The 27384-nt window shown below is 35.1% G+C and overlaps 8 protein-coding genes and 1 long non-coding RNA gene across 13 annotated transcripts in view; 3 read left to right on the plus strand and 6 right to left on the minus strand.

The window, feature by feature from the left end:
* LOC103835057 (heat shock 70 kDa protein 9, mitochondrial) overlaps window positions 1-17022 on the minus strand; it is a 34345-nt gene extending 17323 nt beyond the window's left edge. Inside the window, exons 1-5 of one of the 2 annotated variants that reach the window (XM_033277091.1) lie at window positions 16820-17022; window positions 16580-16626; window positions 16423-16501; window positions 15173-16360; window positions 14567-15103 (exon numbers count right to left, since the gene is read on the minus strand). In XM_033277091.1, coding sequence (XP_033132982.1) covers window positions 14567-15103; window positions 15173-16360; window positions 16423-16501; window positions 16580-16626; window positions 16820-17008 — 2040 coding nt within the window. In that variant the 5' untranslated portion in view covers window positions 17009-17022. Of the gene's footprint in view, window positions 1-14186; window positions 15104-15172; window positions 16361-16422; window positions 16502-16579; window positions 16627-16819 lie in introns of those variants that run through there. The other variant, XM_009111154.3, reaches the window with a different exon arrangement.
* Window positions 1-27384, plus strand: part of LOC103835100 (probable disease resistance protein RPP1) — a 531820-nt gene that overhangs the window by 252772 nt on the left and 251664 nt on the right. The gene's annotated exons all lie outside the window — the stretch shown is intronic.
* LOC103835053 (transcription factor bHLH25) lies at window positions 1342-5548 on the minus strand. Of its 2 annotated transcripts, XM_033277170.1 has the most exons (4): window positions 3694-5548; window positions 3084-3602; window positions 2626-3000; window positions 1342-2544 (listed from the first exon to the last, which is right to left on the minus strand). In XM_033277170.1, the coding sequence occupies exons 1-4, from the start codon at window positions 3727-3729 to the stop codon at window positions 2470-2472; spliced, it is 1005 nt and encodes a 334-aa protein (XP_033133061.1). In that variant the 5' UTR covers window positions 3730-5548; the 3' UTR covers window positions 1342-2469. The 2 variants fall into 2 exon arrangements, with proteins under 2 accessions (XP_033133061.1, XP_033133060.1); XM_033277169.1 differs by having other exon boundaries at window positions 1342-3000.
* Window positions 8478-10156, plus strand: LOC103835055 (protein RMD5 homolog). The gene is made up of 2 exons (XM_009111152.2): window positions 8478-8656; window positions 8873-10156. Exon 2 carries the CDS (start codon window positions 8895-8897, stop codon window positions 10050-10052), a length of 1158 nt encoding a protein of 385 aa, XP_009109400.1. The 5' UTR covers window positions 8478-8656; window positions 8873-8894; the 3' UTR covers window positions 10053-10156.
* On the minus strand, window positions 10409-13767 carry LOC103835056 (glycine-rich domain-containing protein 2). The gene is made up of 4 exons (XM_009111153.3): window positions 13278-13767; window positions 13042-13162; window positions 11160-12698; window positions 10409-11083 (listed from the first exon to the last, which is right to left on the minus strand). The coding sequence occupies exons 1-4, from the start codon at window positions 13439-13441 to the stop codon at window positions 10553-10555; spliced, it is 2355 nt and encodes a 784-aa protein (XP_009109401.1). The 5' UTR covers window positions 13442-13767; the 3' UTR covers window positions 10409-10552.
* On the plus strand, window positions 16567-17509 carry LOC117127301. Its single transcript, XR_004450237.1, has 2 exons — window positions 16567-16648; window positions 16758-17509. It is a non-coding gene; the product is annotated as an uncharacterized LOC117127301 (long non-coding RNA).
* On the minus strand, window positions 17103-18230 carry LOC103835058 (NAD(P)H-quinone oxidoreductase subunit M, chloroplastic). 2 transcript variants are annotated; one of them, XM_009111156.3, is made up of 2 exons: window positions 17641-18230; window positions 17103-17497 (listed from the first exon to the last, which is right to left on the minus strand). In XM_009111156.3, exons 1-2 carry the CDS (start codon window positions 18100-18102, stop codon window positions 17297-17299), a joined length of 663 nt encoding a protein of 220 aa, XP_009109404.1. In that variant the 5' UTR covers window positions 18103-18230; the 3' UTR covers window positions 17103-17296. The 2 variants fall into 2 exon arrangements, with proteins under 2 accessions (XP_009109404.1, XP_033133121.1); XM_033277230.1 differs by having other exon boundaries at window positions 17298-17516; window positions 17641-18199.
* LOC103835059 (serine hydroxymethyltransferase 1, mitochondrial) lies at window positions 18409-21497 on the minus strand. The gene is made up of 15 exons (XM_009111157.3): window positions 21275-21497; window positions 21127-21177; window positions 20885-20971; window positions 20682-20803; window positions 20526-20602; window positions 20322-20446; window positions 20101-20193; window positions 19923-20015; window positions 19641-19838; window positions 19454-19558; window positions 19315-19380; window positions 19158-19235; window positions 18964-19075; window positions 18780-18890; window positions 18409-18685 (listed from the first exon to the last, which is right to left on the minus strand). The coding sequence occupies exons 1-15, from the start codon at window positions 21359-21361 to the stop codon at window positions 18537-18539; spliced, it is 1554 nt and encodes a 517-aa protein (XP_009109405.2). The 5' UTR covers window positions 21362-21497; the 3' UTR covers window positions 18409-18536.
* LOC103835060 (agamous-like MADS-box protein AGL21) lies at window positions 22399-27303 on the minus strand. Of its 2 annotated transcripts, XM_009111158.3 has the most exons (8): window positions 25819-27281; window positions 23909-23987; window positions 23512-23573; window positions 23320-23419; window positions 23167-23208; window positions 22969-23052; window positions 22732-22878; window positions 22399-22649 (listed from the first exon to the last, which is right to left on the minus strand). In XM_009111158.3, exons 1-7 carry the CDS (start codon window positions 25998-26000, stop codon window positions 22741-22743), a joined length of 687 nt encoding a protein of 228 aa, XP_009109406.2. In that variant the 5' UTR covers window positions 26001-27281; the 3' UTR covers window positions 22399-22649; window positions 22732-22740. The 2 variants fall into 2 exon arrangements, with proteins under 2 accessions (XP_009109406.2, XP_033133098.1); XM_033277207.1 differs by having other exon boundaries at window positions 22969-23208; window positions 25819-27303.

The following is a 27384-nucleotide window of genomic DNA, read 5'->3' on the forward strand; positions in this document are numbered from 1 at the left end:
TCTATCCTACTATATAAAAGGAGCTAAATTATTGCTTCCTAAGCCTATCCACATGTGCACAAATATTCAGGACCAACCAATATGCCAGGTCATCACGAAGTGAGCTTGCAATTAAAAAAAAAATTCAACAATTCGCAGCCCATTAGATCCATCTCCTAGCCCACTCCCGAGCCACTCTCTCATAAGCATAATCTCGTGTTCTAAACATCCCGTGTTAAATTTTTTAAAACACTCATATCTTAGAAATAGTTTAGAAAATATATTTATATAAATGTTTTTTTCTTGAATAATATTTAATTATAATTTTTTGTATCTTTTTAATTTTTATAATAAAAATATTGTTTTCAGATAGCAACAAAATATATATAAGAATTATCTTATTTTTAAATTTTTTTATAATTTTCTTATATTATTTTAGAATCAAATATTTAATATTAATATAACATATAAATTTTATATGATTAAAATAAAATTCGTTTTTAATTATATATAAAATTCATTAAGGGTATTGTTTTAATTAACACATTAGCGAATCAGTTAGAATTAATAATAAATCAATAACCTATCTAAAAGTCTAAAACCTAATAAAATATGACAAATAAGAAAAACTAACTAAATTTTAATATAAAATAGAAATTTAATATTATTAAAATAAAATTCATTTTTAATATATATATATAATATTAATTAAGGGTATTTTTTAAATTAATAAATTAGTGACTTAGCTAAAAATAAATAATAAATCAATAATTTAGCTAAAACCTAATAAAAACATGACAAATAAGTAAATTTACTAAAATTATGGATAATATAAAATATGATTGATTCTTTAATACATAATTAAAATAAGAGTTTTGTTAAATAAAATATAAGTTTGTCGTATCGGTGTTACAAAAAAAACAATCATTAATAGTGTCGTAGGAATTATGTCTTTCCCATAGCGAATAAAATTGAAGCAGAGTGTTGGAGGATAGCTCAACGTATAGACGAGATTATGGAGATTGATATGGGAGTTGAGGTAACGGACACAACTGTTCCTCCGTAAAGAAAGCTCCTGCTAGACATCCTGGATAAATGAAAGAGACATATCTGGACTTGGCTTTGTGTTAATGGATGGTGACTTTCCAATGATGTTTGGAGCGAGGGCCGATATACACGCACCAAATCACCACTGCAAGCGGAAGCTGAAGGTTTACTATGGGCAATGCAAGTGATATTGAAGTTTGGACACAGAGAGATGGTCTTTCAATCGACTGCGAACAACTGGTTATACTCATTCAAAAGGAGGAAGATTAGCCTGCATTGGACTCGGAGCTCGACGAAATACATGCTGTATCCAAAGAATTTTCTGAACTTTCTATTGCTTATATTCCTAGATCTTTAAAATTCTGTACGAATAGCCTAGCAAAAGGTGTCCGATCACGCGCATCTCGATCAGCTTTTGTAAACCCTTTTGCACAAAGTTGGCTAGCCCCAGAAGCTAACATGAGGGTGCTAAAAAAGAGAATAAAGTTGAAAGTGAAACTAAATATCCCAATGAACAAATTTATCAGAAGTCCATATTTATGTGGATGTCTATATGGGACAAACAATTTTTTTAGACAATTATAGAATATAGTCACGAAAATCAATCCTAAAATATATAATTTAAAAAAATTATTTAAACAAACCATCAAAATTTTCAATATTACAACAAATAAGAATATAAAGACCAACTATATTCTCTTCGTGTATAATGTATTGTGGTAAGATTCAAAAAAATTAACTTATTTTACAGTAAGGAAAAATTAGATTTTTAATTCCAAATTTACAGTAAAAAACATAACATTTTATAAAACTAAACAATTGATATAATAGTACAAAAATATGAAAAAAAAAATCAAAATACTATCCGCGCCGCGCGTACAAGAACCTAGTTTCAATAAAAGGAAAGCGGATAAAGAATATTTCCAAATTCGACACTTGAATAAAAGATGAACAAACATATCTAATTAGCTTGCCGCGTTATTCTTTTCTCTCTAAAATAGCTTCCTGGAGTCAAAAAGGAAGAAGACCATCTCCCGTAAAATTTATTTTAAAAAAAACTACAGATTATGCATGTGTGTATATTTTGAGATCGCTGATACATTACAAAATTACTGCCACGCAAACTTGAGCTATTTGTTATACACTTAAAAACAATGATACAAAAGAGGAAACAATATACAACATGAAATATAGATGTCGAAAAAATAAAAATGATATAGTATGAAAGATACAAGTAAAATTAACATAAAATTCAACCTCATTTAGACAAATGAAAATGCTTTACATCTTTATAAATTCAGCGATCAATATTGGAAAGGATCCTATTTTATATAGATGCGTGTGAGAGGTGCGATTCTTGGCAAAAACCAATTATGTGATTCATCAATTTTATACAAGTAAATCTCCCAAAGAAATCGACGTTTAGCATAAAATTTGAAACAATCACATGAACTTCGATAAAGCAGACCTCAAGCTCTTTACAACATCCATGAGTGTCATGTCGAAATCACTCTCCTTCTGTAAAGAGACATATACATTAATTAGGCTGTTATACTCTAAAATTAAAAACAAATTCTTCATATATATAAATATGCATACCTTAGCTATAATGGTGATATCAAGTGTTGGTCCAAAGGGTAAAACACTTGAGTTAGTTATTGAGAAATGGAACTTCTCAACCTCGGCCATTATTTTGGCAACATGACCCTTTTGCTTCTCGCAAAGGATTTTGATAAGAACATCTTTATCTGAGAATTTTACTTCTATCTCGGGAAGATCTAAGGTTGAGGAGTCATCTTCACAACATGAAGAGGAAGTTGACTGATTATTATCGTCCAAAATCAGCTTAGACTTCTTCACAAGAACCATTGATTCTAATCTTCTTTCTCTCTTTTGTTCTTCAAACTCTCCCACTTTTTCTTGGAGATACTTTATATGCTTTTGTGCATCTCCTAACACAGAAGCCTTGTCCATCTATACAACATAAGTTCAAATAATTAAACATAACGTTTTTTTCCGGGGATAAACCAAGAAGGGAGATTTGATGTGGTATTTACCTTTTTCAGACCAGGAACTAGAGCAGAAAGAGCTACAAATCTTTGAGTAAGTTTCTCTCTACGTTTTCTTTCTGCGATTATGTGATCTTGAGCATTTGATTGGCTTTTATACGAAGGTTGAGCTCTCTTGGTCCCTTTCCCATTCATCCAGTTTGGTGGCACTTCAGCCTCAACTTTGGGGCTGAAGATTGAGTTTTGATAGGTGGGAGAAAGCTCATTATCCATCACATTTTGAGTAGCATTCTCGAAAGATAGAATTCTAGAGGAAGGCTGATGATGAAAATGGGGCTTTGAATAAGGAGGAAGAGGAAAAGAGGGTGGTGGTTGCAATTTTGGTGATATGTAAGTTGTCTCGAGGATCTTTGATGGTTTCATATCGATCAAATCATCATAAGAAGGATCATTTGTGGTTAGCATACGAGTTGGAAAAGAGTGTGGAAGCGTGTGGTGAGCTTCATGGATCTCTCCCATTATTGTGTTCATGCCATATTGTTGTATGATGCCATTTTCTTCTAATTCCTATATCAACACAACAACAAAAAATAATATGATGATTTGATAGATGGAGACATATATAGATATATCATGCACGTTTTGTGTTTATGTATACCTGGTCAGAAAACAATCTTGTGGATAACATATTCATCTTCTTACCCGGAAATCAAAATCTGAAAATGTTCCAATTAAGAAATATGAACATAGTTAGTATATAAGTTATAAACAAGAACTTGTATCAACCAAAAAATGTATGTACACTAATAGTTCTTGGCTATTTCATATTACATGATATGATTTAAAAACCGAGATCAAGAAATATTTATAAGTGGTGTGATTTCGGTTCCTTGAATTCTAAAGAAACGAAATTAGTTGGTGGAGAAGGTTATCTCAAAATAAGAAGTTTGGAGGATGTTGAACTAAAACTCAGTCACCTTCTTGGAAGCGGAGAGATAGAGGTATTGGGGGCTTGTGTGCGAAGTTGTATATACTCAATTACATATATATATATATATACAGGTATGGATTAATTTGCATATATAAAATTTAGTCCCAATACTAATAGTATTCCGTTTTCTCCCATTTTCTTGGGTTTCATAACATGTTAACAATTAAGATATATATATACACATAGCCGTGCCTAGAAGTTTTCATGCCATAGCCAAATAAAATAAATATTTTTAACTTTTATTAATTGCAATAAGATAAAATCACAACAATATTTTTTTACAAACTAAATTTTTGATAAAAAATTTCCCAAAAAACGTTAGTGCTCAAATTAACTCGCAATACTTTCTTAAATATTTATTTGATTTAAATTATCACTTGATTTTAGTTTGATCTAAATATCTATGAATATAAACTTTTACTCAAAAAAGATATCTACGAATATAAACTATTGAAATGCTTCTGTTTTTGGTTCATTTAAATGCAATTGTTTGTAAATATTAGTTATCAAGAGAGACAGAGCATGTGCACAGATTCATGAGCTCTTTCTTGTGTCTAGAGCAAACGTGCTATTCTGATGAATATAGTAAAAAAACTGAAACAAAAAAAATTGCATATATACATCACTTTGGTAAGGTCATCAGATTATATTATTTCTATACAATATATATATATATATATATATTGCAGTTGCAAAAGAAAAACATACAAAATATAGATAGGGGTTATTTACGAAATAACCAAACAAAAAAAAACAAAATTAGATATACATCGAAAGTGTTGAACTTCTAGAAATGGTAAGCTAGGCAAACAAAAAGGCACGTGGGCTATTAATTAAGTATTAATTTAATATTATAAATAAATGCTATAGGCTAATCTCTCTCGCTCTTTGACTCTTCCATTACTCAGCTCCATGGTAGAAGGCATCTCGGCTCCTGCAAAATAAAATAAAATATGGTGCAATTGCTATTTACATAATATTCCTTTTCAAAAAGCTCCGAGTACATGTCCATGATTAGGGTATATTATGTTTTTAGAATTATACTGTATTTTTTCTTTTTAGAGTAAAATATATTTTAATCCTATTTTATTCTAACTTTATAATAAAAATAGAATTATTTTATATACAAAATAATTCTATTTTTTTTAAAGAGAAAATTGACTAAAATTAGATCTAAGTGAACTAAAAGACTGGCACCTGTCCATAAAATTTCCAAATATAAAGTGTAACCAAACTTTAAGTTTGCTTTATATAAATTCATATTCTGGTCTTGTTTTTATAAGTAGGAATGATTTGCCTCTATAAAAAATATTTTACACTTTTCTATGTATGCTCTAAAATCTCATTTCTTCTCGAGATTTATACATGATAAACTATTTTTGATATTCAGATAATTATCTGGATTGGTATTATTGGTTAACCTTTAACAAAAACAGAAGGTATTATTGGTTAACGTGGGCGCATAATTATTTTTGAAGTCAAACCCTAAAATGGAAACGAAAGCGAACAAAAGGATATAGACAAATGGAGGGGGGAAAGTGCCAATTTCGACCCCAACTATTTCAGTCGTGCCAAATACGACCCGAACAATTGATCAGTGCCAAATACGACCTCAACTCAATTATAATTCAAAAAAACTACCCGAACTTCTTAAAACGTGCCTAAATCTACATTGACTCTAACAGAAGTTAGTCAACCGTTAACAAGATAAAACAACGTCGTTTTGATATACGAGGAAAAGTGCCAATTTCGACCCCAACACTCTCAGTCGTGCCAAATAAGACCCGAACAAATGGTCAGTGCCAAAAACGACCTCAACTCAATTATAATTTAAGAAAAATTACCCAATTTTTTTTAAAACGTGTCTAAATCTACATTAACTCTAACAGAAGTTAATCAACCTTTAACAAAGATAAGACGACGTTGTTTTGATATATGTATTTTTTTTTAAAATATGTTCATTTCGGGACTCAAATTTGTGCTGGGATATCTTTTTAAAGGGGCACACTAACAACTAGACTAAAATAATTTTTTGAAATATTATTACAAATTGAAATTCTCCATTATATAAACTACTATTTTTCTTCATCTTATTCAATTTAAAACTTTGGTGATTGCTTTATATATTTTAGTTATTGTTTAATTTGTCTAATATTTTGTACAACATATCTTAGTGAAAGAAAGGTAAAAGGCCTCTTAACATTTTTGAACAAAATATCAAAATATATAATATCAACTTTGAAAACTAAAAAAATTCCCAATTAATTTTAAAAATTAAAAATAATTTATATAAGAAAATTGTATAAATAAATTCAAAGTTTTAAGCATATTTAAGATCGTATAATAATAAATATTTTATTATTTATATTTTAGTAAGATATAATTTTATTAAAGATATGATAAATAAGAAAAACATGTTAATGTATTTATATAAATCAGAAAAAATTGTCACCAAAATTTTAAATTGGATAAGATGAAGAATAATAGTAGTTTATATAATTTCAAATTTGTAATAGTATTTTAAAAAGTTACTTTTATCTAGTTGTTAGTGTGTCCATTTAAAAGGGTATCACAACATGGTTTGAGTTCCGGAATGAACATATTTTTTTAAAAAAATAGATATATATATATATATATGTATATATAAACGACGTCTTCTTATCTTGTTAACGGTTGACTAACTTCTGTTAGAGTCAATGTAGATTTATGCACCTTTTAAGAAGTTCAGGTAGTTTTTCTTAAATTATACTTAAGTTGAGGCCGGTTTTGGCAATGCCCATTTTTTCGGGTCCTATTTGGCAAGACTGAGAGTGCTGGGGTCGAAATTGGCACTTTTCCTCGTATATCAAAACGACGTCGTTTTATCTTGTTAACGATTAACTTCTGTTAGAGTCAATGTAGATTTAAGCACGTTTTAAGAAGTTCGGGTAGTTTTTCGAATTATAATTGAGTTGAGGTCGTATTTGGCACTGTCAATTGTTCGGGTCGTATTTGGCACGACTAAAATAGTTGGGGTCGAAATTGGTACTTTTCCCGACAAAGGGGTACATATGGCAATAGTTAAACAGAGAACCCTTTATTATATAATCTTTTTAATTATTATTTTTCTCTGCCTAGTGTTGGTTGATGAATTTAGAGCAACTTGGCCCTATAATTGATGGATTTGCTATGGATTCGATAGCATTGTTTTTTTGAATTAAATTCTTTAGCATTGTTTCATCCTAATCCTCACTTTTTCTTTTCACCTAACAAACTTGTTGACGAACCAAAAGAGTCTTCAGAACACATTTTCAGACTTAAATCAACCGTAATGGTGCCTTATAATATACAGTATTACATTAATTCGATCCATAGGAAAAAGAAAGACGAAAGATAAGTATATCACTTTTTTTTAACACACTTAAGAGCTGTAATATAGATGAACGCAGAACACGAAACTGTGACTTGAACATGCAAATACAATTATCAGCAGAACAGGCTTTTATTCGTGTGGTCACGTCTTATGTGGATAGAAATTACGATTCAAAACAGTAGCAATCCAAAGATAACCACTTGCAACAAGATCCTAAGTATGGGCTTGTGTATGCATATTGGTTCTGTTATTTGAGTCCAAACTCAAGTGACCAACCAAAGCACATATCAAGAAGCTTGTTGGAGTCTGAGTCCAAGCTCGATAAAATTGGATGAAACATCATTGCTTATGTGCAAATAAATTAAATATGTCTCATCACAAATGCATAATTTTCAAAAACCAATTCTCAAAACATTGGATTTATCTTCATCATCTGAGTATTGTTTGGAACTCTAGGTATAAAATATTGGAATGTCATTGTTTGTATATATGGTAGCTAAACAGTTTTCAGGAGAGACACATGTGGACATGACTTGCATGGGTCTCTTATGTGTCTTGTGCAAACGTGGTATTCTTTTTATTTTCTAATCACTTAGTTAAAAACAAAAAAACTTACAGAACAGTCGAAAGTGTTGAAGAACTTTTTTTTTGTCAGGTGTGTTGAAGAACTTCATAGCAATGCGAAAGCTAGGCAAAGAAACAGCACCGAAACATAAAATACCAAAATTGTTGTCTTAATTTTATTTTTTAGTATTTCTTTATATTTATATGCTGTCTATTATTTGTTTTTACCAACTTTAACTTTTAAGTGATTTTTTTTTTGATCAAAAACTTTTAAGTGATTTTGGGCACAATTTTCTCAGATAAACAAAAAGTCTGAATTGAATCCGAATTGTATCTATCCGAACATCCAGAGTCCAGACAACCAACATTAGTAACGAAAAAAAAAACACTTATATTCTCAAGCTAAACAGTCTCAATCACTTTGGGCTTCTTTTCCCTCTTTACAAATGTGTAATGGGCTTAGTTCAGAACCCAAACATCATAATCATCTATGACCTGCTCCACACTCAAATAAAACATTTGATCAAATCCAACGGATGAGATTCATTCATTACCAATTGCACCGCACGCCGTCGTTTCTCGTACACGACAAAATAGTGCAAGGGAGTGATGAGAAAAATAAAAAGAGCATCTTCCGACAAAGAAAAATAAACGAAATCGGGTTCCTCCGGGCGACAAGCGAAGGCGGTTCATCTTCAAACCTCTCGTCATCAGGTACGTTTTCGTCCTTCTGTAACTGTTATGTTAAAGATTCGTGAAATCGTTAGTCAGAAACCGACGGAGATCTTTGATTTATGTGTATTACTATTACGGAACCGTTTTTGTATGATTGAATGATCATATGATTGTGTCTGACTGTCTGGTTCTTCACAAGGATGGTTAGATTTGGATTTGAATCATATAGATACTTATTGAATCTTTATGCCTCAGGCACTATTTCACTTATCTTGTAATGGAGTTAAAGAGCATTAAGGACGCGTTTGATCGCGTTGTAAACAAGCAGAAACTCTCATACACCAAAACACACGAGATTATTCAGATGCTCTCTCAAGAACTCGACAAGGCCTTGAGCATATTACAGGAAGCACCACCACCACAGTTCGATCACAGATCTATCCTCGCCGATGTGAAGAAAACGTTCGTAGAGAATCAACTTGAAGTCACCGAGAAAGAACTCAACGTGGCTCTCACCAAATACCCCAAAGTCCTCGAGAAGCAACTCAACTCCGACATATCAAAGGCTTACAGACACAACGTCGAGTTCGATACACATGTCGTGAACCAGATAATAGCCAACTTCTTGTACCGTCAAGGAATGTTCGACATCGGCGACTCCTTCCTCGCCGAGACTGGTGATGAATCTGAATGCTCCACAAGACATTCTTTCGTCGGAATGCATCAGATAGTGGACGCTATGGAGAAGAGAGATCTTAAGCCAGCTCTTAACTGGGCAGCCTCAAACTCAGAGAAGCTGAAGCAAGCGCGGTCCGATTTAGAGATGAAGCTTCACAGTTTACGCTTCTTGGAGATAGCTAAAGAGTCCCAAAACTCGCAAGAAGCTATCAACTACGCGAGGAAACACATCGCTGGTTACGCGGATAGCAGCTCCCTTTACGAGATCCAGAAGCTCTTTTGTTCTCTCTTATGGAGTAAAAACATCGAACATTCTCCATACTCTGAGCTCATCTCTCCCTCTCGATGGGACCACGCAGCAAGAGAGCTAACGAGACAGTACTGCAACCTCCTACTCGGCGAACCATCTGAAAGCGCGTTGAGCATTACGGTAACGGCGGGGACGGAAGCTTTGCCTGTGCTGTTGAAGTACATGAACGTGACGGCGAGCAGCAAGAAGGTTGATTGGCAGAGTGTGGAGCAGCTTCCTGTGGCCGTGGAGCTGTCCGAGGAGTTTCAGTTTCACTCGGTGTTTGTGTGTCCTGTCTCTAAGGAGCAGGCGAGCGATGAGAATCCTCCGATGATGATGTCTTGTGGTCACGTGCTGTGTAAGCAGACGATCAACAAGATGTCGAAGAATGGTGCGAAGTCTTCTTTCAAGTGTCCTTATTGTCCCACCGATGTTGACATCTCGAGGTGTAGGCAGTTGCATTTTTGAAATGGGTTTGTGTTTTGCTACGTGTTTGGTTTGTTCAACTTTCTATATATATAAATTCTTTACATTTCTGTAAAGGCAATTCTCTCAAATAGTTTTTTTTTTTAGTTTTTGTCATAGAAATAGCACTCAAAAAATAAAATGATCAAAACAATTTTTTAAATTTTGAAAATTTTAATATTTATTTTTTATTTTTTATTTAAATTTGAAATCCTATCCATAAAACTCCAACTCTAAACCCTAAGTATAGATTAGTTAACCCTTGGTTATAAATGCATATTTATTTTTTAATAAAATTTATTTTGGTTATTTTATTTTTTGAAGTCTATTTTTGTAAAAATAAACTAAAAAAAGCTATCTATGGGAATTTCTGTAATTAGTAGTATTATATTTATAATGTTAATAAAAACATCTCTCATTTTAGGTTTATGTTATAGTCTTATTCCACTCTATTAATATTACATAGATGTAACTTCAATTAATTTAGTTCTTTATTTGAGTAATCAAGCTGTAACGGCGTCGTTTAGAGCTTCTGGTGCTGCTAATGGAACATCTTCATTAGCATTACTCTTGATCATATTACCACATCCTCCACTGCAGTTACCGCAGGAACCGCCACCGCAGGAGCCGCCACCGCAGCCACTGACCTTAGTCACCCCACCACATCGTCCACCACCTCCACTGCAACCACTACCACCTCCACATCCACCACAACCACCACAATGACCACCTTCTTCTTCAGTAATGTTCCCACTTTTTACACCACAACCAACACCGCAGCCACCGCTAGCGTTAAGCTCCTTAGAATAGCACTTAGCACCACCATTTACCTTCTCAGCTGCTTCCAAAACTGGATTAGTCACGTCCACATTCATCATTGTTTCTTCTCCTACCTTCACTTGATCAGTCAAAACTTCAGTCTCCTCTTTTATTCCATTAGCTTTCACTTTGTCTAAAGAGCCTTCCTTCTTGAGAAGATCACTGAGTATGAAAGCAGATACTACTCCAAGCAAAACAAACCATCTCTCATTTGCCTGCATGCATATCAAAATATATAAAAATCTTAAACTCACAAGTAACCAAAACGGTGCGTTTTGAGTGTAACTTTACCTCAATACAACCAGTTTTCAAGTCTAGCAGCCCTACAGCTTTACCATAAGGATGTTCCTTTGAGAACTCAACAGCAGTCATGAAAAAATCTTGCTCACTCCTCAGCTTCACACAATGTTTTGGCTCATACTCCAGCTTCCTTCCAGAGTAAACCTTCACCATTCGATCACCCATAATCTCAAACAAAGGACCATCTCTCTCACCACTCCTTATCTGCTTAAGTGACCATTTACAATCAAGCAAAGACCAATAACTCTCATCATACTCTGCCATCACCAAACTTTCACCACTCCCTTTCTCACCAATCACTTGTCTTGCATCACCGATTGAGTTTCTCATCTGAAGACTCATCACCTCTGTCTCGTTTTCATCAACAACGCGTGTAAACACCTTAGCAAGACGTGCCTTTCCGACAAGAGGGAAGAAACAAGAGTCTTTCAGCGAAGGTCTTGTCTGAACCATGTGTAGGACAGTCGGACTTGGAGTTGGTGGAGTAAACGAGACAGCAACTCTCAAAGAGATGGGGTCCTTTCCTCTTTTAGCCGGCGTTGTTAACTCAAGCCACTTCTCAACAGAGAGTCTACTAACCGGAAACAGAAACTCAGACAAAGACAAAGACACAAACCCTAAGGCTTTAGACTTAGAAGACATTAGCTGAAACCTAAGCTCTCCTCTAGGCTCACACTTAAACATAGCGACTTGCTTCTCCCCACAAGATTCGGATAAAATACTAAGCTTACGCTCAGCGTTAAAAAGAGAATCAGGTTGTGTTTTACTAAACACAACAAACACTTTCCCTTTATAAGCATCTGGCAAGTTCTTAACACCAACAATCTCCAACACAACCTCAATAACATCCACCTCTGGAGATTGTATCACCATTACATCCTCTTCAGCACTTATTAACTTCTTCCCCAAGAAACCACAAGGAGAAGCTGTAACCGCTTTTGGGGTGTTACCTCGGTTCATAGCACCAGCTTTCCAATACCTTGTCCCAAACGTTTCTTCCCACATAGCAGTAGTTCCAGAGAAGCCAGTGTCGAGCTTCTTACCTTTGCTACGGTCGGAGTCCGTGTCATCATGCTCCAAGACCTTACCGATCATCTTCGTCATGTCGTTGCAGTAAGCGTGAGCGTGAAGCTGGTGCGTGTGCCAGATTAGGTCAATATCGTAAGTTGGAACGCAGAAAAGCTTAACCGATCTTTCTCGGTTTCTCTTGATCAAGTAGAGGAAGGCTTTGTATCTAGCCACAGCTTCTTGGAGGAAGACGTCGTTGTCTACGTGAGGTCTTGAGACTTGGTAGTAAAACGGAGATTGTCTCTTGACAGCTGAGACAAGATCATAGGTAGTGGTGGTGTGTTTTCTCTCTGTTTCTGAGGTTGCCTTGTTGATCAAGTCAAGGTCATAAGGCTCTGTAGGGTAGAGTCTCCTCCATAGAGTTTCAGTTTGTGACTTGGAGGTTCCATTTACGGAAGATGAGACGTTAGAGTTGTCGAGGACTCTTCCGTAGAGTTCCTCACAGTCAGTCTTGTACCTCACCTGGTTGATTAACAAACAGAGGTTATAACCTATAGGTATTGAATCAAGAAGTGAGATATACAGTGCAGTCTCAAATTGTTTATGGGTCCTAAAAATTATTTAACTGTATATTTAATGATAAAATTAAATGGTTTTAAAAGTTTATAGCTCTATTTATATATGTATTGACCTTTTTTTTTGAAATAATAAGCTCCAAATTTAATAATACATCTAAAATTTAAAGTTAAGGACCGTATATAATTTTAAGAAAATCATATTTTTATTTGTAGATTCGGATCTATTCGACCGTTCCAGTTGCTCATGGTATTAGACGACCTTCCGAGATAGAGATTTCAAGATTTACCGGGTTGAGTCTGTGGCAGTGCCAAATCCATTCACAGTCAAGAGGAGGGACTAATGGTCCTTCACAAATGGAAGACGACTCGGTGTATTTAGCAAGTAAAGGAATCCAGCACGCATTGTATCTGAACAACAACAACAAATCATCAAATTTGAAACAAGAACCCTAACTTGGACACCAAGTCTCTACACCCTGTGAAATTAGCCCTAGGTTTTGAATATGATGCAAAGAAGATGCACCTGTAGATGGCTTGTTCGAGGACAGGGCCATCGTAGAGACAACGGTTCCGGTCAACAGCTGCGAGGAACTGAAGCTGTTGTTTGGCTGCAGCAAAGAGGTCAACGCTTATCTCTATCTTCTGAGCTTCGAGCCATTCTAGTGTTTGATCCATTTCCTGGTCCATCTCTTACTGTAACAACTCAAAGTCTAAGTTTTTGATATTTTTGTTAATCTTGTGTTATCGTGCAAGAACACGGTTTTGAAAGAAAAGTATGAACTTGAGTTTGACAGAGAAGTCTTCAAAGGCCCGCTATATATACACACGCGGTTTCTTACCTTCTTCTATACGAAATCACAAAGAGACGTCATTTATCTCTTTGTAAATTACTAATAGTCCTACGAATGTCAACTATAAGTTTTCTTCTGTGATTATTTGTCACTAAATTAGTTACTCTGTTTGTTATATGTTAAGTTTATATTTTCTTGTCAACATTTGAATGTGTTTTTGACTTTTGTTTAGCAACAAAAAGTTATTGGCTTTAGGATATGATTTATTCTACACATAAATTTGGTTGACTTTATCTGTTTTACATTTACCTATTCAATTCAAAATAAGGAAAATACTCGAAGGTGGAAATTACATGAGAAGATCACATAAATTAATCGGCCTTGGAGGAACAAAAAGCATGTCCATGATTTTGCTGACAATCTAGTTTACGAGTTCCATAAGTAATTGAATTTGAGCCTTAATAAACGTTCAACGCCTACAACATGACCAAGTCTTCTTTTTACTTTGAACTTCTCTTTACAAGAAAACAATAATAAAGACTTTTAATTTCATTGGACATATTCTGAAATCCACATATTTTCTTAGAAATTATGCCACAGAAATTTAGATGTTAATAAAAAAACAATTCAATTATATAATCTACCTTCAAACATCCAGTAACATATAATCCTGCAATTATTATAGGAGAAGACTAATGGTAACCTTATCCAATCCGGTTAACCGGTCAAGATGATAACCATAGATTTCAAGCAAAAAGTAAACCAAAAAACTACATCCGAGTATCAAAGATCTGAAGAATTACCTCCACAAAGGACGTTTTAACATACAAAAAACTTTAATCAAATTTGTGAATGAGGATAATAATGCATGTCAACTTATTTGGAAACAAAACCGAGTTCAACCGGTTTAGCGACTTCACTTCTTTGAACCGCTGGCCTCTTCAAATTCAGCTTCAGGGGTCTGCTGGTCAGTCCCGCTTGAACCTTCACCGCCAGAGCTCCCAGACGACCCTGATCCCTTAGACATGTGCTCTCCAATCTTAGACACCGCCTTGTTCGCTGCTTCAAGCTTAGCCTTGATATCCTCAATCTCTTCACCAGCCATTGCTGTCCTGAGATCAGACACTGCAGTCTCAATCTCAGAGGCAATCTCAGCGGGAATCTTCTCCCTGTACTCGCTCAAGCTCTTCTCAACGCTGTAGATTGTGGTATCAGCCGTGTTCCTCAAGTCAATAAGCTGCTTCTTCTCTTGATCCTTGTGTGAGTTGAGCTCAGCTTCTTTCACCATTCTGTTGATCTCATCGTCTGAGAGACCACCTGAGGATCTGATTGTGATCTGTTGCTCTTTGCCCGTTGCTTTGTCTTTGGCTGAGACCGTCACGATACCGTTTGCGTCAATGTCGAAGGTGACTTCGATCTGCGGCATTCCTCTAGGCGCAGGTGGGATCCCAACGAGATCAAACTCTCCTAGGCTCTTGTTGTCTGCAGCCATCTCACGCTCTCCCTGAAGAACTTTGATTCCCACTTGCATCTGATTATCCGCAGCTGTGGAGAAAACCTAAGAAGCAAAACCATAATTAGCAATCAGTAGAGATTCAACATACATCCAAAACAGTTATGAATCTACCTGAGACTTCTTTGTGGGGATGGTGGTGTTACGGTTGATCAACCTAGTGAAGATCCCTCCAAGCGTCTCGATCCCAAGCGAGAGAGGAGTCACATCCAAAAGAAGCAGCTCCTTGACATCACCACGGAGGATACCACCTTGAATAGCAGCTCCCATAGCAACCGCTTCATCAGGGTTCACACCTTTGCAGGGGCTCTTCCCAAAGATCTCAGCGACAATCTCCTGCACTTTGGGAACACGTGTCATCCCACCGACGAGGAGAACCTCATCCACTTCCTTAACCGTGACTCCAGCATCCTTCAAACAGTTTTGGCACGGACACCTCGTCCTCTCAATCAGCTTCCCGACCAAAGCTTCGAACTTGGACCTGGTCAAGGTTATGTTCAAGTGCTTAGCTCCGGAAGCGTCTGCGGTGATGAAAGGAAGGTTGATCTCGGTCTGAGATGTGGAGGAAAGCTCGATCTTGGCCTTCTCTGCAGCTTCCCTCAGCCTCTGGAGAGCAAGCTTGTCTTTAGTCAGATCAATGTTGTCTGATCTCTTGAACTCAGAGACCAAATACTCCAACAGAGTGTTGTCGAAGTCTTCTCCTCCCAAGAAGGTATCTCCATTCGTTGCTTTAACCTCAAAAACACCACTCGAGATCTCCAGAATAGAGACATCAAACGTTCCACCACCAAGATCAAACACAGCTATAACACCCTCCTTGTTGTTCATCCCATACGACAACGCAGCAGCCGTCGGCTCGTTGATGATTCTCTGGACATCAAGACCAGCGATCTTCCCAGCATCCTTAGTAGCCTGTCTCTGCGCATCGTTGAAGTAAGCTGGAACAGTCACAACAGCTTTGGTAATGCTCTTCCCGAGGTAAGCTTCAGCTGTCTCCTTCATTTTGGTCAGAACATTAGCTCCAATCTGACTTGGAGAAAACTTCTGACCATTCGCTTCAACCCAAGCGTCACCGTTCGGCGCCTTGACGATCTTGTAAGGAACCATTTTCATCTCCTTCTGCGTCTGGGAGTCTTCAAAACGTCTCCCTATCAAACGCTTGCTCCCGAAGATGGTGTTGGTTGGGTTGGTTACAGCCTGACGTTTAGCTGGTGTTCCAACGAGAAGCTCGCCCTTCTGGTTGATAGCAACCACTGATGGTGTGGTTCTTGTTCCTTCTGCGTTCTCAATGACTCTAGGAGTCTGTTAAAGAAAAAGAGATCAAAGTTTTATTCAAACAATCATATCAAGATCAAAGTCAATACCTTTCCTTCCATGACAGCTACACAAGAGTTGGTGGTACCCAAGTCAATACCGATAACATCATTCCCCACAGGCCTCGAGCTGGATCAACAGAACAAATAAGTAAAAAACAAAACATTACAAAGGAGAGTCATGTTTCAAGAGAGCTTGAAGTTATACCAGAAAGGCCTTGCGAAGTGACCCACCAAAGAGGTCTTTGTAGAAACCTACAGATTCAATACTAAAAGTGTAAGCTTTCAACTAATATTAGATCGAAGCTGGAACAACAAAGTACGAAACTTTATACGAAATCGATTCAACCCATTCGATATTTTTTAAACCCTAATCCGATTTACAGATCTGGAAAACTAAAACGTGATTTCTCAAGCTAGAAATGAAGATCGAGGGGAAAGTACATACGGATTTAAACGCGGAGACGGAAGCTGTGTGGAGTTCGCGGCGGCGGAGAGCACGTAGAAGCGCGACGGAGGCCATTTTTGGTTGGAGAGAGAGTCGGTGGAGAAAGAAGGGTTTAAGCTCGGAGATGGGACACGCACAACGTGTAGGGTTTAACCATTTATAGGAAAAGCCCCGTGGGCTACAAGTCATTTTCTGGGCCTTGTATGGGCTTTTTGACATCATAGCCCAACTCTAAATATACGTACCTCATATTTAGTGATTATGATTTGTTACGATTCTAGAATAATTACCTTAGTTATGACTTATGCGGATTGATAATTAAGAGTTTCAAACATAGCATATGACCATATATGTATATACATATGTTACTTGTAGCATGAGAAAATGAAAAAGCATTTCATAAACCCATATACAAAAGATCATCTTGTTTTGATATCTCTCTTCTTTCTCCATAGTTTTGGTATAGAGTTGTTTTCACTATGCATCTTCTTGAGGCTGGTCGTCTCCACCACCTTCAATGTTGCTGGTGTTGAATTGAACACGAGGCTTGCCCATACTGAAATTAAGAACTCTTGCATCCATGTTGTATTGTATCTCTCCATCAAACAACATCTTCCTTATGTAATGCTCTACGTCTGATCCTATCAACCTTAGTGTATACTCTGTCAATGGTGCTCCCTGTCCAAAAAAATAAAAATAAATAAGAAAAAGTCTAGCTCTTCTAACTCTCTCTTTATAAAATCAAAAACCATATTCAATATCAATCTCTCTTCCAAAATTTAATAATATCAAGTAAAATGATATAGTTTTAATATTGTTACCTCATAGTGATCGACTAGTTCTTGAAAATAAGAGTAAACCTTGTTACAGCTTTCATCTTCCCACACAAACTCTTCAGTTGGATCTAGAATCAAAGTGAGTTTATCCATCTGCGTCTGGTCAAACTCACAAGTCTCTGGATCGATATAAGCAGCGTATATTCTGACGTGGCGTGTCACACTGCTTAGCCACTCACCACCGAACTCTCTTGGCAAGCCTGTGCTCTTCACATTAGTCTGTTTCTCCACTGGTCTCAATGGCGTTGGCTGCTTCTTCATCTGCTGCTCTGCTGGTTGCTCTTCTTTGATTGTATCTATTCCTTGTTCCTGGAGTGTGTTGTCTTGCTCAGGGTTTGTCACCACGAAAGCCTTTTGTGATGTTCTAATTGGTCGGATTTGAGCAGCCATGGGAGGTTGTAATAGAGAAAACTTAGGACATGCAGTGTAAGAGAATGCTGCAGCCATTTTTTTCTTGTCTGAAAAATGTGAAAAAGAAGAAGAGAGTTTATGTTGTGAGATGTTATCTGGTTACAGAACCATGTTCTGTAAAGAGATTTGATGAGGTTGAGAAATGGCCACAGCTTATGGATGAGCTTCTCACAATTTTCATTTTGCTCATTCTTTTTTGTTTTTTTTTGGGGTTTTGTGGTTGATCTTAAGCCACTTGAGAGTACTTGAGAGGTAAAAAATATTTTTAATATGTTACATGTTTTGTTAACTATTTTTCTGTCTTTAGATTTTTATATAACAGAGAATGATCTAAGAAAATGATTTGCATAGAACGCTCATTATTTTTTTCTCATAGCATAAGACAGAGTTTAGAGTGTACGTGGATTATTATCATCTATACATTCCATGGAAGTTCAAAGCATAATAAAAAGACTTGTAGGATAAAACATTTAGTTCTTGTACTTCATGGTTTCTTTCTCAAACCCAATTGTTGGAAACTGTTTAGCAAATTCCTCAACTTCATGGCGCAGCTTAGCAATCTCTGATTGAATGGTTGAAGAAGCTTCCATTGCTGACACAAAGTCTTTCAGCTTGGTCCCTAGTTTTCAGAACACAACAAGTTAAATAAGTTCAAGCATTGTTTACAAAGAAAGTAAAAACATTGAATCAGAGATAAAGAGAAAATGAGGAACCTTGAGCTTCAGATTTGACTTTGAGAGCCAACGTTACAGCTTTGTCAAAGTATTCAGCTACTTTAGCAAAGTCTTCCTCAACAAAGCCTCTGGAAGTAAGAGCAGGTGTACCTGAAAAATAACAATGGTTTGAGAAATTTCCATTTCAGTAGAAAAAAAAAGTCTAGCTAACTGCGATTCCTACCCATTCGGATTCCACCAGGAACCATGGCAGAAACATCTCCAGGAACAGTGTTTTTGTTTGATGCAATGTGAACAGCTTCCAACACTTTCTCAACTCTAGATCCATCAATTCCCTGCCAACCAAAAAAATCAGATAAATAAATAAAAAAGGAGTTTCAAGTAAGAAGATTATATAACAAGTAAAGATCAAGTAACCTTGGGCTTCAGGTTCACTAGAACCAGATGGTTGTCAGTTCCACCAGAAACAAGTTCATACCCTTTCTCCATCAGAGTCTACACCAAACAACAATAAAACACTTTAGATATATAATCAAATAATAAAAAATATGCGTATGGTTTCTTCTTTCTTCACCTGAGCAAACTTTGCAGAGTTACTCAGGACTTGCTCTTGGTATGCTTTGTACTCTGAAGTAGTTGCCTGCAATTTTGAACAAAATATTAAAGAAACTGTTAATAATCCAATAAGCAACGTTTAGTTCAATTCTCTATACCTGTTTTAAAGCAACAGCTAGTCCTGTAATAGTGTGGTTATGTGGACCACCTTGAAGACCAGGGAAGACAGCTTGATTTATCTTGTCTTCAAAATCATACAAAACCTGTCAAAAAAAAAAAAAACAACAAAATGAATGAGAGTGTAGATAAAATCTGTAAAACATTTTTTGTTTTGTTTTGTTCTACCTCTTTCCCTTGTTTGTTAATTTCCTTAACACCCTTTCTGTAGAAAATCATGGCTCCACGAGGTCCACGAAGTGACTTGTGAGTTGTAGTTGTCACAACATCTGCGTAGTCGAACGGTGAAGGGATTACACCAGCAGCAACCAAACCACTGATGTGTGCCATATCTGCTAGCATCACAGCTTTTTGCTTGTTACACACCTGCCAAAAGAGTTTTGGATCATAACTCACTCTTTATTTACAATAGTCTGTTATGAGATTATTTGAATACGAGATTGAATATACCTTTCGGATGCGGGCATAGTCATACAATCGAGCATAAGCACTCGCACCAGCAACAATCAGTTTTGGCCTGAAAAGAGTAGCACTTTTCTCCATCTACATAGCAAGATTAAAGACACATGTAGTAGTATTGTAAGATTAAGCATATACTACCATGATGCTTGATTAAATAATAGAGAACCTGATCATAGTCAATGTAGCCAGTGCTCTCGTCCAAGCGATAAGGCATTGTCTCAAAGAAGATAGACACAGCAGATATCTTCTTGGTGTCAGTCTGATGATAATTAAGAGAAAACAAACTGTTATATACTCATAAAAAGATAATGGACGTTTAGGTTTAAGTTTATGGTTAAGACACAATTAAAGGTGCAAGAAAATTAACAAAGTGAAGTTGATGGTAACCTGATAACCATGAGAAAGATGACCACCATGAGGAAGATCAAGTGCCATAATTCTCTCATGAGGCTTTAGCAATGCAGTGTAGACATGGAAGTTGGCAGGAGATCCAGACAAGGGTTGCACATTCACTGTATAACCACAGGACTCAAAATATAAGTATCATCTAAGGATCATAACAAGTCAGGATACATGGAATGAGTAGTTTACCTCCCCACTTTTCAGGATCTAATCTGAAAGCCTCAAGAGCGCGCTTTTGGCATAAAGTCTCTGCCATGTCTATGTACCTTCAAAGAAAAAGGTTACCATTCTTGTCACTGAGATTAATCTAGCAATCATGTCTCAGATAGTGAAAAGTGAACATACTCATTTCCTCCATAGTATCTAGCACCAGGGTACCCTTCACTGTACTTGTTAGTCATGACAGACCCAACAGCTTGCATCACCGAGACAGATGTGAAATTCTCAGATGGAATGAGTTCAAGTCCCTTTGATAACATAATCATTACAAAATATCAGCAACAACTTACAATCTTCACTAAAAAGTAACAAGACTTAAACTAATTAACCTTCCATTGTCTAGCTTTCTCATGCTCAATGATGTCAGCAATCTCAGGATCAACCTCCTCCAAAGATGCGTTAAGCTGTTTTGGCCACTGTAACGAGCCATATCACACACACATAGGTTTCATTATATTTTCAGAACAAAAGTCATTGCTTCAGCCGCAAGGAAACTATATACAACAAGATATTATTACAGAGGGGTCAAAGACTCAAAGGAGAAATGAAAGTTAAGTTAAGTAAAGCGTACAGTGACACGAGATCTCTCCTTCTCATCAACAGCTTCACTGGGCAGAGATGACTGTACAAAACAAGAACCAAGAATCAGAAACTCAAATCTTGAAAACTTGGACCCGATGATGAAATCTGATAGAAAGGAGGGATGTTGAGGACGTTACCATGTAGCATGTAGTTGATCTTATAAGAGGACGAATGGGTTTGTCAACTGAAGAAGAAAGTCTTCGAAGAGCCATGGCCATCGCCATTTTCGCTGAACCTCTCTCTGCCTAGCTCCTTCTCTCTTTGGAAACCCTAGAGATAGATTTGAATCATGAACGAGAGAAAAAAACAAGACTAGTGGGTTTATCCTGTGGAGAGATAACGAGAGAATTGTGGCCTCTGCTTTTGGCTCAGCTTTCAGTGGTTGCAGAAAACTTTCGAATTTTTTCCCTCTTTTCTTTTTATATTTTCTTCTAAAAAGGAAAATTCATTTTTATTTTATTTTTTGTGGTAACAGATTTAATCAGTTAAAGTGAATACTTTTTTATAGATTAAAATTTTATTCTTTTTCCCATAAAGATTTGATTGATAATAATCATGTAATCCTCCTACGGCTGATGGGCCATCTATGCCCGCTCATTCGGCCCGTAGGCTCTATCCCGTGAATGGACAGTGTGTTAATTTTTCGGAAGCTTATTAGTCTTGTTTACTGAACATGCAATCACCATATGACATTTTTTCATGTTTTGGCCTCACTCATACGATATCGTAAATCACTTCGATAGATCACTCATCTTTCTATTATTTCAATTTAATCACGCTTAAATCTAGAGTTCTAAACGGATATGTGCCCGAAAAGATAAACACATTTTGGTAACATATATAGCTAAATCAATTTTAATGAGTCCTTCCAAATATATCAAAAATTGGGATGTTACAAATCAAGCCATTACATGATAGAATACAGACCACTTCCTAGAGTCTAAAGCTATCGGATGACTTACATGTCCCCCGGAAACCATAAACAAAGCTTACAAAGTAGTATCTTACCAAGTCAGATCAGACCCAACAAACAACTCTGAAATAGGTAAAGAACAAATGGGGCAGGAGGAAAAGAAGGAGAGCAACAACCATTGTCGAACATCTTAAGTGCATTGTTACTGAAAATTAAAATCTTAAGTGTTGAGATATATATATTTTCTTAAGTGTAGAACATTTATAGAGAATTCCGATAAAATCAAGTGGATGTTCTTTTTTCTTCAGTTAATTAGCGAATGTGTGGTTATAAAAGGACCGGACCATATGTCAGTATATACTCAGGATGAGTATAATAAACACAATTTTAATTGTATTTCTTCTGTATTATATATGCTTCAGTTATACAATTGAAACGGACAAGAGAAAGGAAAAGTATGATTTGATGAAAATTTAGAAGAGACATGCTGCTTATTATGGCTTGGCTTCTTGAAGTTTCTTGTTTGTTTCCAATTCAAGATCTGTATTCAAACACCTTTGGTTTATTCTTTTAACACCATGGTATCTCCACACATCAATCTGTGAAATTTAAACGAGTTACATTAATATATGAGACTGTCTAAAGTATTTTTACTTCATGAGATCAACATAGAAAGTCTACCACATGGTGTTATTGGCTTGCTCTTGGTGGGGTCTCATAATCGGAATGATCCGGTTGGCTTAGTTGCAGCCTGATCTGAGTGTTAGATTCATCATCCGCGACAGCTAGTTCACGTTGTATAAACCCGTTTGTGCTTGATGTATAAGCCTGCAAGAACCATAGAAAGTGGAAGCCATCACTTCGAAGCTCTAGCTAGTTTACGATCCAAGCAAATGAAGTTTGTGTATATGTTTTTACCTTCTTGTAGAGCTCCACATTTTCTTGATGAATCCGTTGTACTTTTCGAGATAACTCGAGGTTCTCCTGATGAATGAGGTTCCTCTGCACCACCATCAGAAAAATCACAAAGTGAAAATTGTAACATATTATTTTTGGAGAGTTTAGATTGATATGCGTGAGAAATATATTGTGTGTAATTGCATATCTCATAGTGACCTTTTGGCTTAGTTCTTGGATCTCATGATTCATCATTTGTTCCTGTGGAATCCGGATCAGCAATCAAATCTTTGAGCTTTAAAGTCATTACTTGAGAAACACGTACACTTCTAAAGTACAAAACACAAGGTAGAGAGTATACGTAGTATATACCTTTTTCATACGAATACCACGCAAACTTATCTCAAGTTGATTCTCAAGATTGTTTAGCTCGTTGACGCTCAAACCATTTAGTTGTTCCCCCATAATTTGTCTGCTTCGTAGAAAACATGTATCTCAATGTATAAGTTTATTCTTTTCTTAATATGATATATGTTAGAAAGTGATGGTAGTTCAAGGCAACACCTATGATTCTCTTGCAAAGCATGCAATTCTTGCCTTAGAACCGCAGCTTCTCTCTGCCAAAACTATAACACAATACAAATAAGTCATCACACCTTTCCATGAAGTTAGATATTGTTGAAAATGAAGAGATTTGTATTTAAATACAAACTAAGCTTAACCAGCTATCTCTTCCTTGCAAAAAACAAAAAAAAAACAAAAAACAAGAGGAAAAACAAAAACGTAGTGGCATAAGCTCAGGGAATCGTTTCGTGTGATGTCTTGATAGTAGGGCGTCGCAAACAGAGCGAACATAACTCATCAAACTTTGGAGTTAGTAAATCAATTTTTCATTTCAATACACGATTCTAAAAACTGAATCAGTTTAATCACATATTCACATGTTTGTCTAGATATGTACCTTGACTTCTGATGCGGGGTTCAGTAGTTGTTGTTGTTCGATCTTGCTCTTGTTGTATCTATCAATAACTGACTTCATGCTGCTCAAAAAATTTGTTATTGGTAACTTGATCGTGGTGTATATTTCACTCATATCATTTCAAGTTATCACAGTAAAGAATATATAAGAAAGTGTCCATGAAGTTGATTGAGAAATCTTACAACTCATAACTTTGAATTTTTTGTTTAGTATCCTTCGTATGTGCTATACAGACAATAGAGTTCTTAGGTTTTGTAATAGGCTGTAATCTATATAGATAACACACACACACAATTATGTAAACTAAATAAACTAAATAGTCATTTTCTTTTTCAATAAACAACAAAAATTGCTTCGGTGTTTTTCTCTCTCTCGGGTCTGAATAAGCAAGTACTTTGAAACAATTATAATGAGGGGGAAAAGAAGAATTTAACACCAAGGCTGGATCATAAATAGAATGCATTACTATGGCACACTTTTTATAGCTCCCACAAACAATAGCATGTGTCAGAGTTTTATCATGTTGTCACTTGTCAGTTAGCTTAAATTATTGTAAACTCAACTATGCTAAGTTTCACATATACGATGGTTCATGGTTCGTTAACTCTATGATACCTGAGAAAATGATATCGACACTTCTACACATATACTCATTCGTTTCTGAAAAAGTTTCATTTTAACTTTTTTTGTTACACAAAAAAGTTATTTTAGAAGTCTAACTCAACTTTCAGATAATATTAATTACAAATTCATTGATTTTATAAATAATTTTATTTATCTTAAATATTATTGGTTAAATACGTGTAATTAATACAAAAATTAAATGCATTACAATCATTTTTTAATCTGTGTGAAAAATGTTAAAATGACTTTTTTTTGTAAATAAAGTATATAATAAGGTTTTATGTGCTAAATAATCAAGGATATTATCAAAGTTCCATTTCGCTTTTGGGACTCTTTTTAATTGCTTGACCTGATAAATATGCAATCGTGTTAAATATGAGTTTATCAACAAAAAAAATATTTTTTTTACAAAGATTAGCTGGTAATATATATATAATCTATACTCTTACGATGGAACATATATCAATGAATATAGAACTCTCTTAAAAACTAATTTTCGTTTTTTTTTTGTTATTTCACAAATAACCCCATTAATATAACTTGTTTCCAAATTTATTTTGCTAGCCACAGTATAAAAACTAATTCAGATGAAAGATGAAGGTCACTATCCTGCATATATAGTGTCAGATATACAAATATCTGACCTTTCTTTCATAATAAATAGTCTATGAACAAAAATATATAGAAGGTGTTTATATTTCTACTACAAATAAATTATTTGTTATATTAGATTAGAGTAAAGCATCTCCTAGTTTATTGGTTTTGAGCAATTAAGATCCTCTCCATACCAATCATTCAATCTAGTGGCCTCCTCACAATTCTCTCTAAAACTGATGTTTGAGAATTCACTTGTTGTTTCATCTACTTTCCAAACCTTTCTAAAATTCGGATTTCGGAAGAGGCAAAAATGAGCATTTGCTATAACTAAACCCATGTTTAGAAAGTCCTTAAGCCAAGATAAAAATCGAATTAACCTTTTCATATTCGAAGATATCATTCTTCTTTAAATTAACTTCTTCTCATTTCCAATCTTTCTTTGTTAACCAAAATAAAAATGTGTCGGCTTATATACACATCTTATTGTACATATAGTAAAATGTAACATGTTCTAGCCGCAATATGCAAACAAAAAATCAACTACTAATGAGTCGATCATACAACTAAATCTCAATGAATATAGCGCACACTTACAGACTCACTCCCATAGATATATCCACACAAACAAGAAGATTATAAGATTTCAGATTGAATAACTGTAAAAGTGGAACCTGGAGCTGGCAAAGTCATAGAGCTTTCCGGTGCTGGAGAAGATGATGAGACCGACCTCGGCGTCACAGAGAATGGCTAGCTCTTTGGCTTTCTTGATAAGACCCTTTCTTCGTTTGGAGAAAGTGACTTGTCTACTGGTAGAATCATCGATCCTTTGGATCACAATCTTCCCTCTTCCCATCAATTTTATCGTCTAATTGATTCTCCCCTACGTTCCTCTCTTTCTAGGGTTTTTTTTGTAGATCTTACAAAAACAAAAGGGAAACGAAGAAGAAGAGAAACAAATAAGGAGAAAGAGAAAGAAAGGAAGGTTGAGCCAAGAGTCAACAATCTATTCGAGGAATAAACTAAAGATATATATGCATGTGCACACACATATATACACACAAACTTACATCTTAAATTGAGACATTTTTGATAGATTTGATATATAGTAAGTTCTAGTCCAAAATAGTATTAGCGTTTACTTTTAATAAATAGGGAGAAAAAATAAAAGCAACCAACGAAATAGAAAGAAGTTTGTATAATGTTTCTAGGTTAAGAGAATATATAAATATAGCTTAAATATATGTATATTAATATAAATACATATATATATTACTTAATCACTGCTTAATTCTTTTCTAGTTTATAATCGGAGATAGTGGAAAGTTAATGGAATTGTTTGGATAAAAAATGAAATTATATTAACCGATTTAGACCCAACAAAATTATATTAACCGATTGTGATTTAGGTAAATTTCCATCATCAATAATATTTTCTTTTTGACATGTCCGTACATATTTATAATTATTTTTAGTATTCTATTCTATCAGATGTCATGTGAAAATAGTGAATGGGCATCACAGGACTCTGCCTCTCTGACAAAATTTTCTTTTCTTAATTTAATTACTTTATAAGTGAAAAAAAAAACTTTAGGGGCCTTAATTATTATGGTCATATGAAACAACTATATATATAAATGGATTTGTACGAAAGATATTTGCCCAAAAAAGTAAAAGAATGGATTGAACAAAATACATAATAGTACAAATAGTCCATATGGCTTTCTGCAAAATACAAATGAATATATTATTTTTATGTTAATGAAATATATAATAGAATTTATCAAGTACAAGTGTCAGACAGGAACTTGGAGTTGCGGTGATTCACTATATTATTTGTTTTGTCGTAAGTTTCCAAATATGGCAAAATATTAAATATTTGATATCACATAGTTAACATTTGTTAGTTTCTACGCCTTAATGCTTACCAATTTGTAAATTGTAATTAATGCAAGTCCAACCCCGTCCATAAAGAATATATATATATGACTTGCTTCTTTTTTTTTATCAAAGTATAATCCTTTTTTTTTGAACGACTATCAAAGTAATCCACATTCTGTATAAGTTATCTCCAATAGTTTGCTTTTGTTTATAGAATAATGTTGGTATATGGACAAGATGAGGAAAAACCACAACTTCATGTCTCAAGTAAAATTTTTGAGTTTTAGAAGGCAAGATTCAAATTATAATATATGCATAATGTCTATATTTATATAGTCATAATGCAATATGAATCAAGC

Source organism: Brassica rapa, chromosome A08, assembly GCF_000309985.2.
Source record: "Brassica rapa cultivar Chiifu-401-42 chromosome A08, CAAS_Brap_v3.01, whole genome shotgun sequence".
NCBI classification, from domain to species: Eukaryota; Viridiplantae; Streptophyta; class Magnoliopsida; order Brassicales; family Brassicaceae; genus Brassica; species Brassica rapa.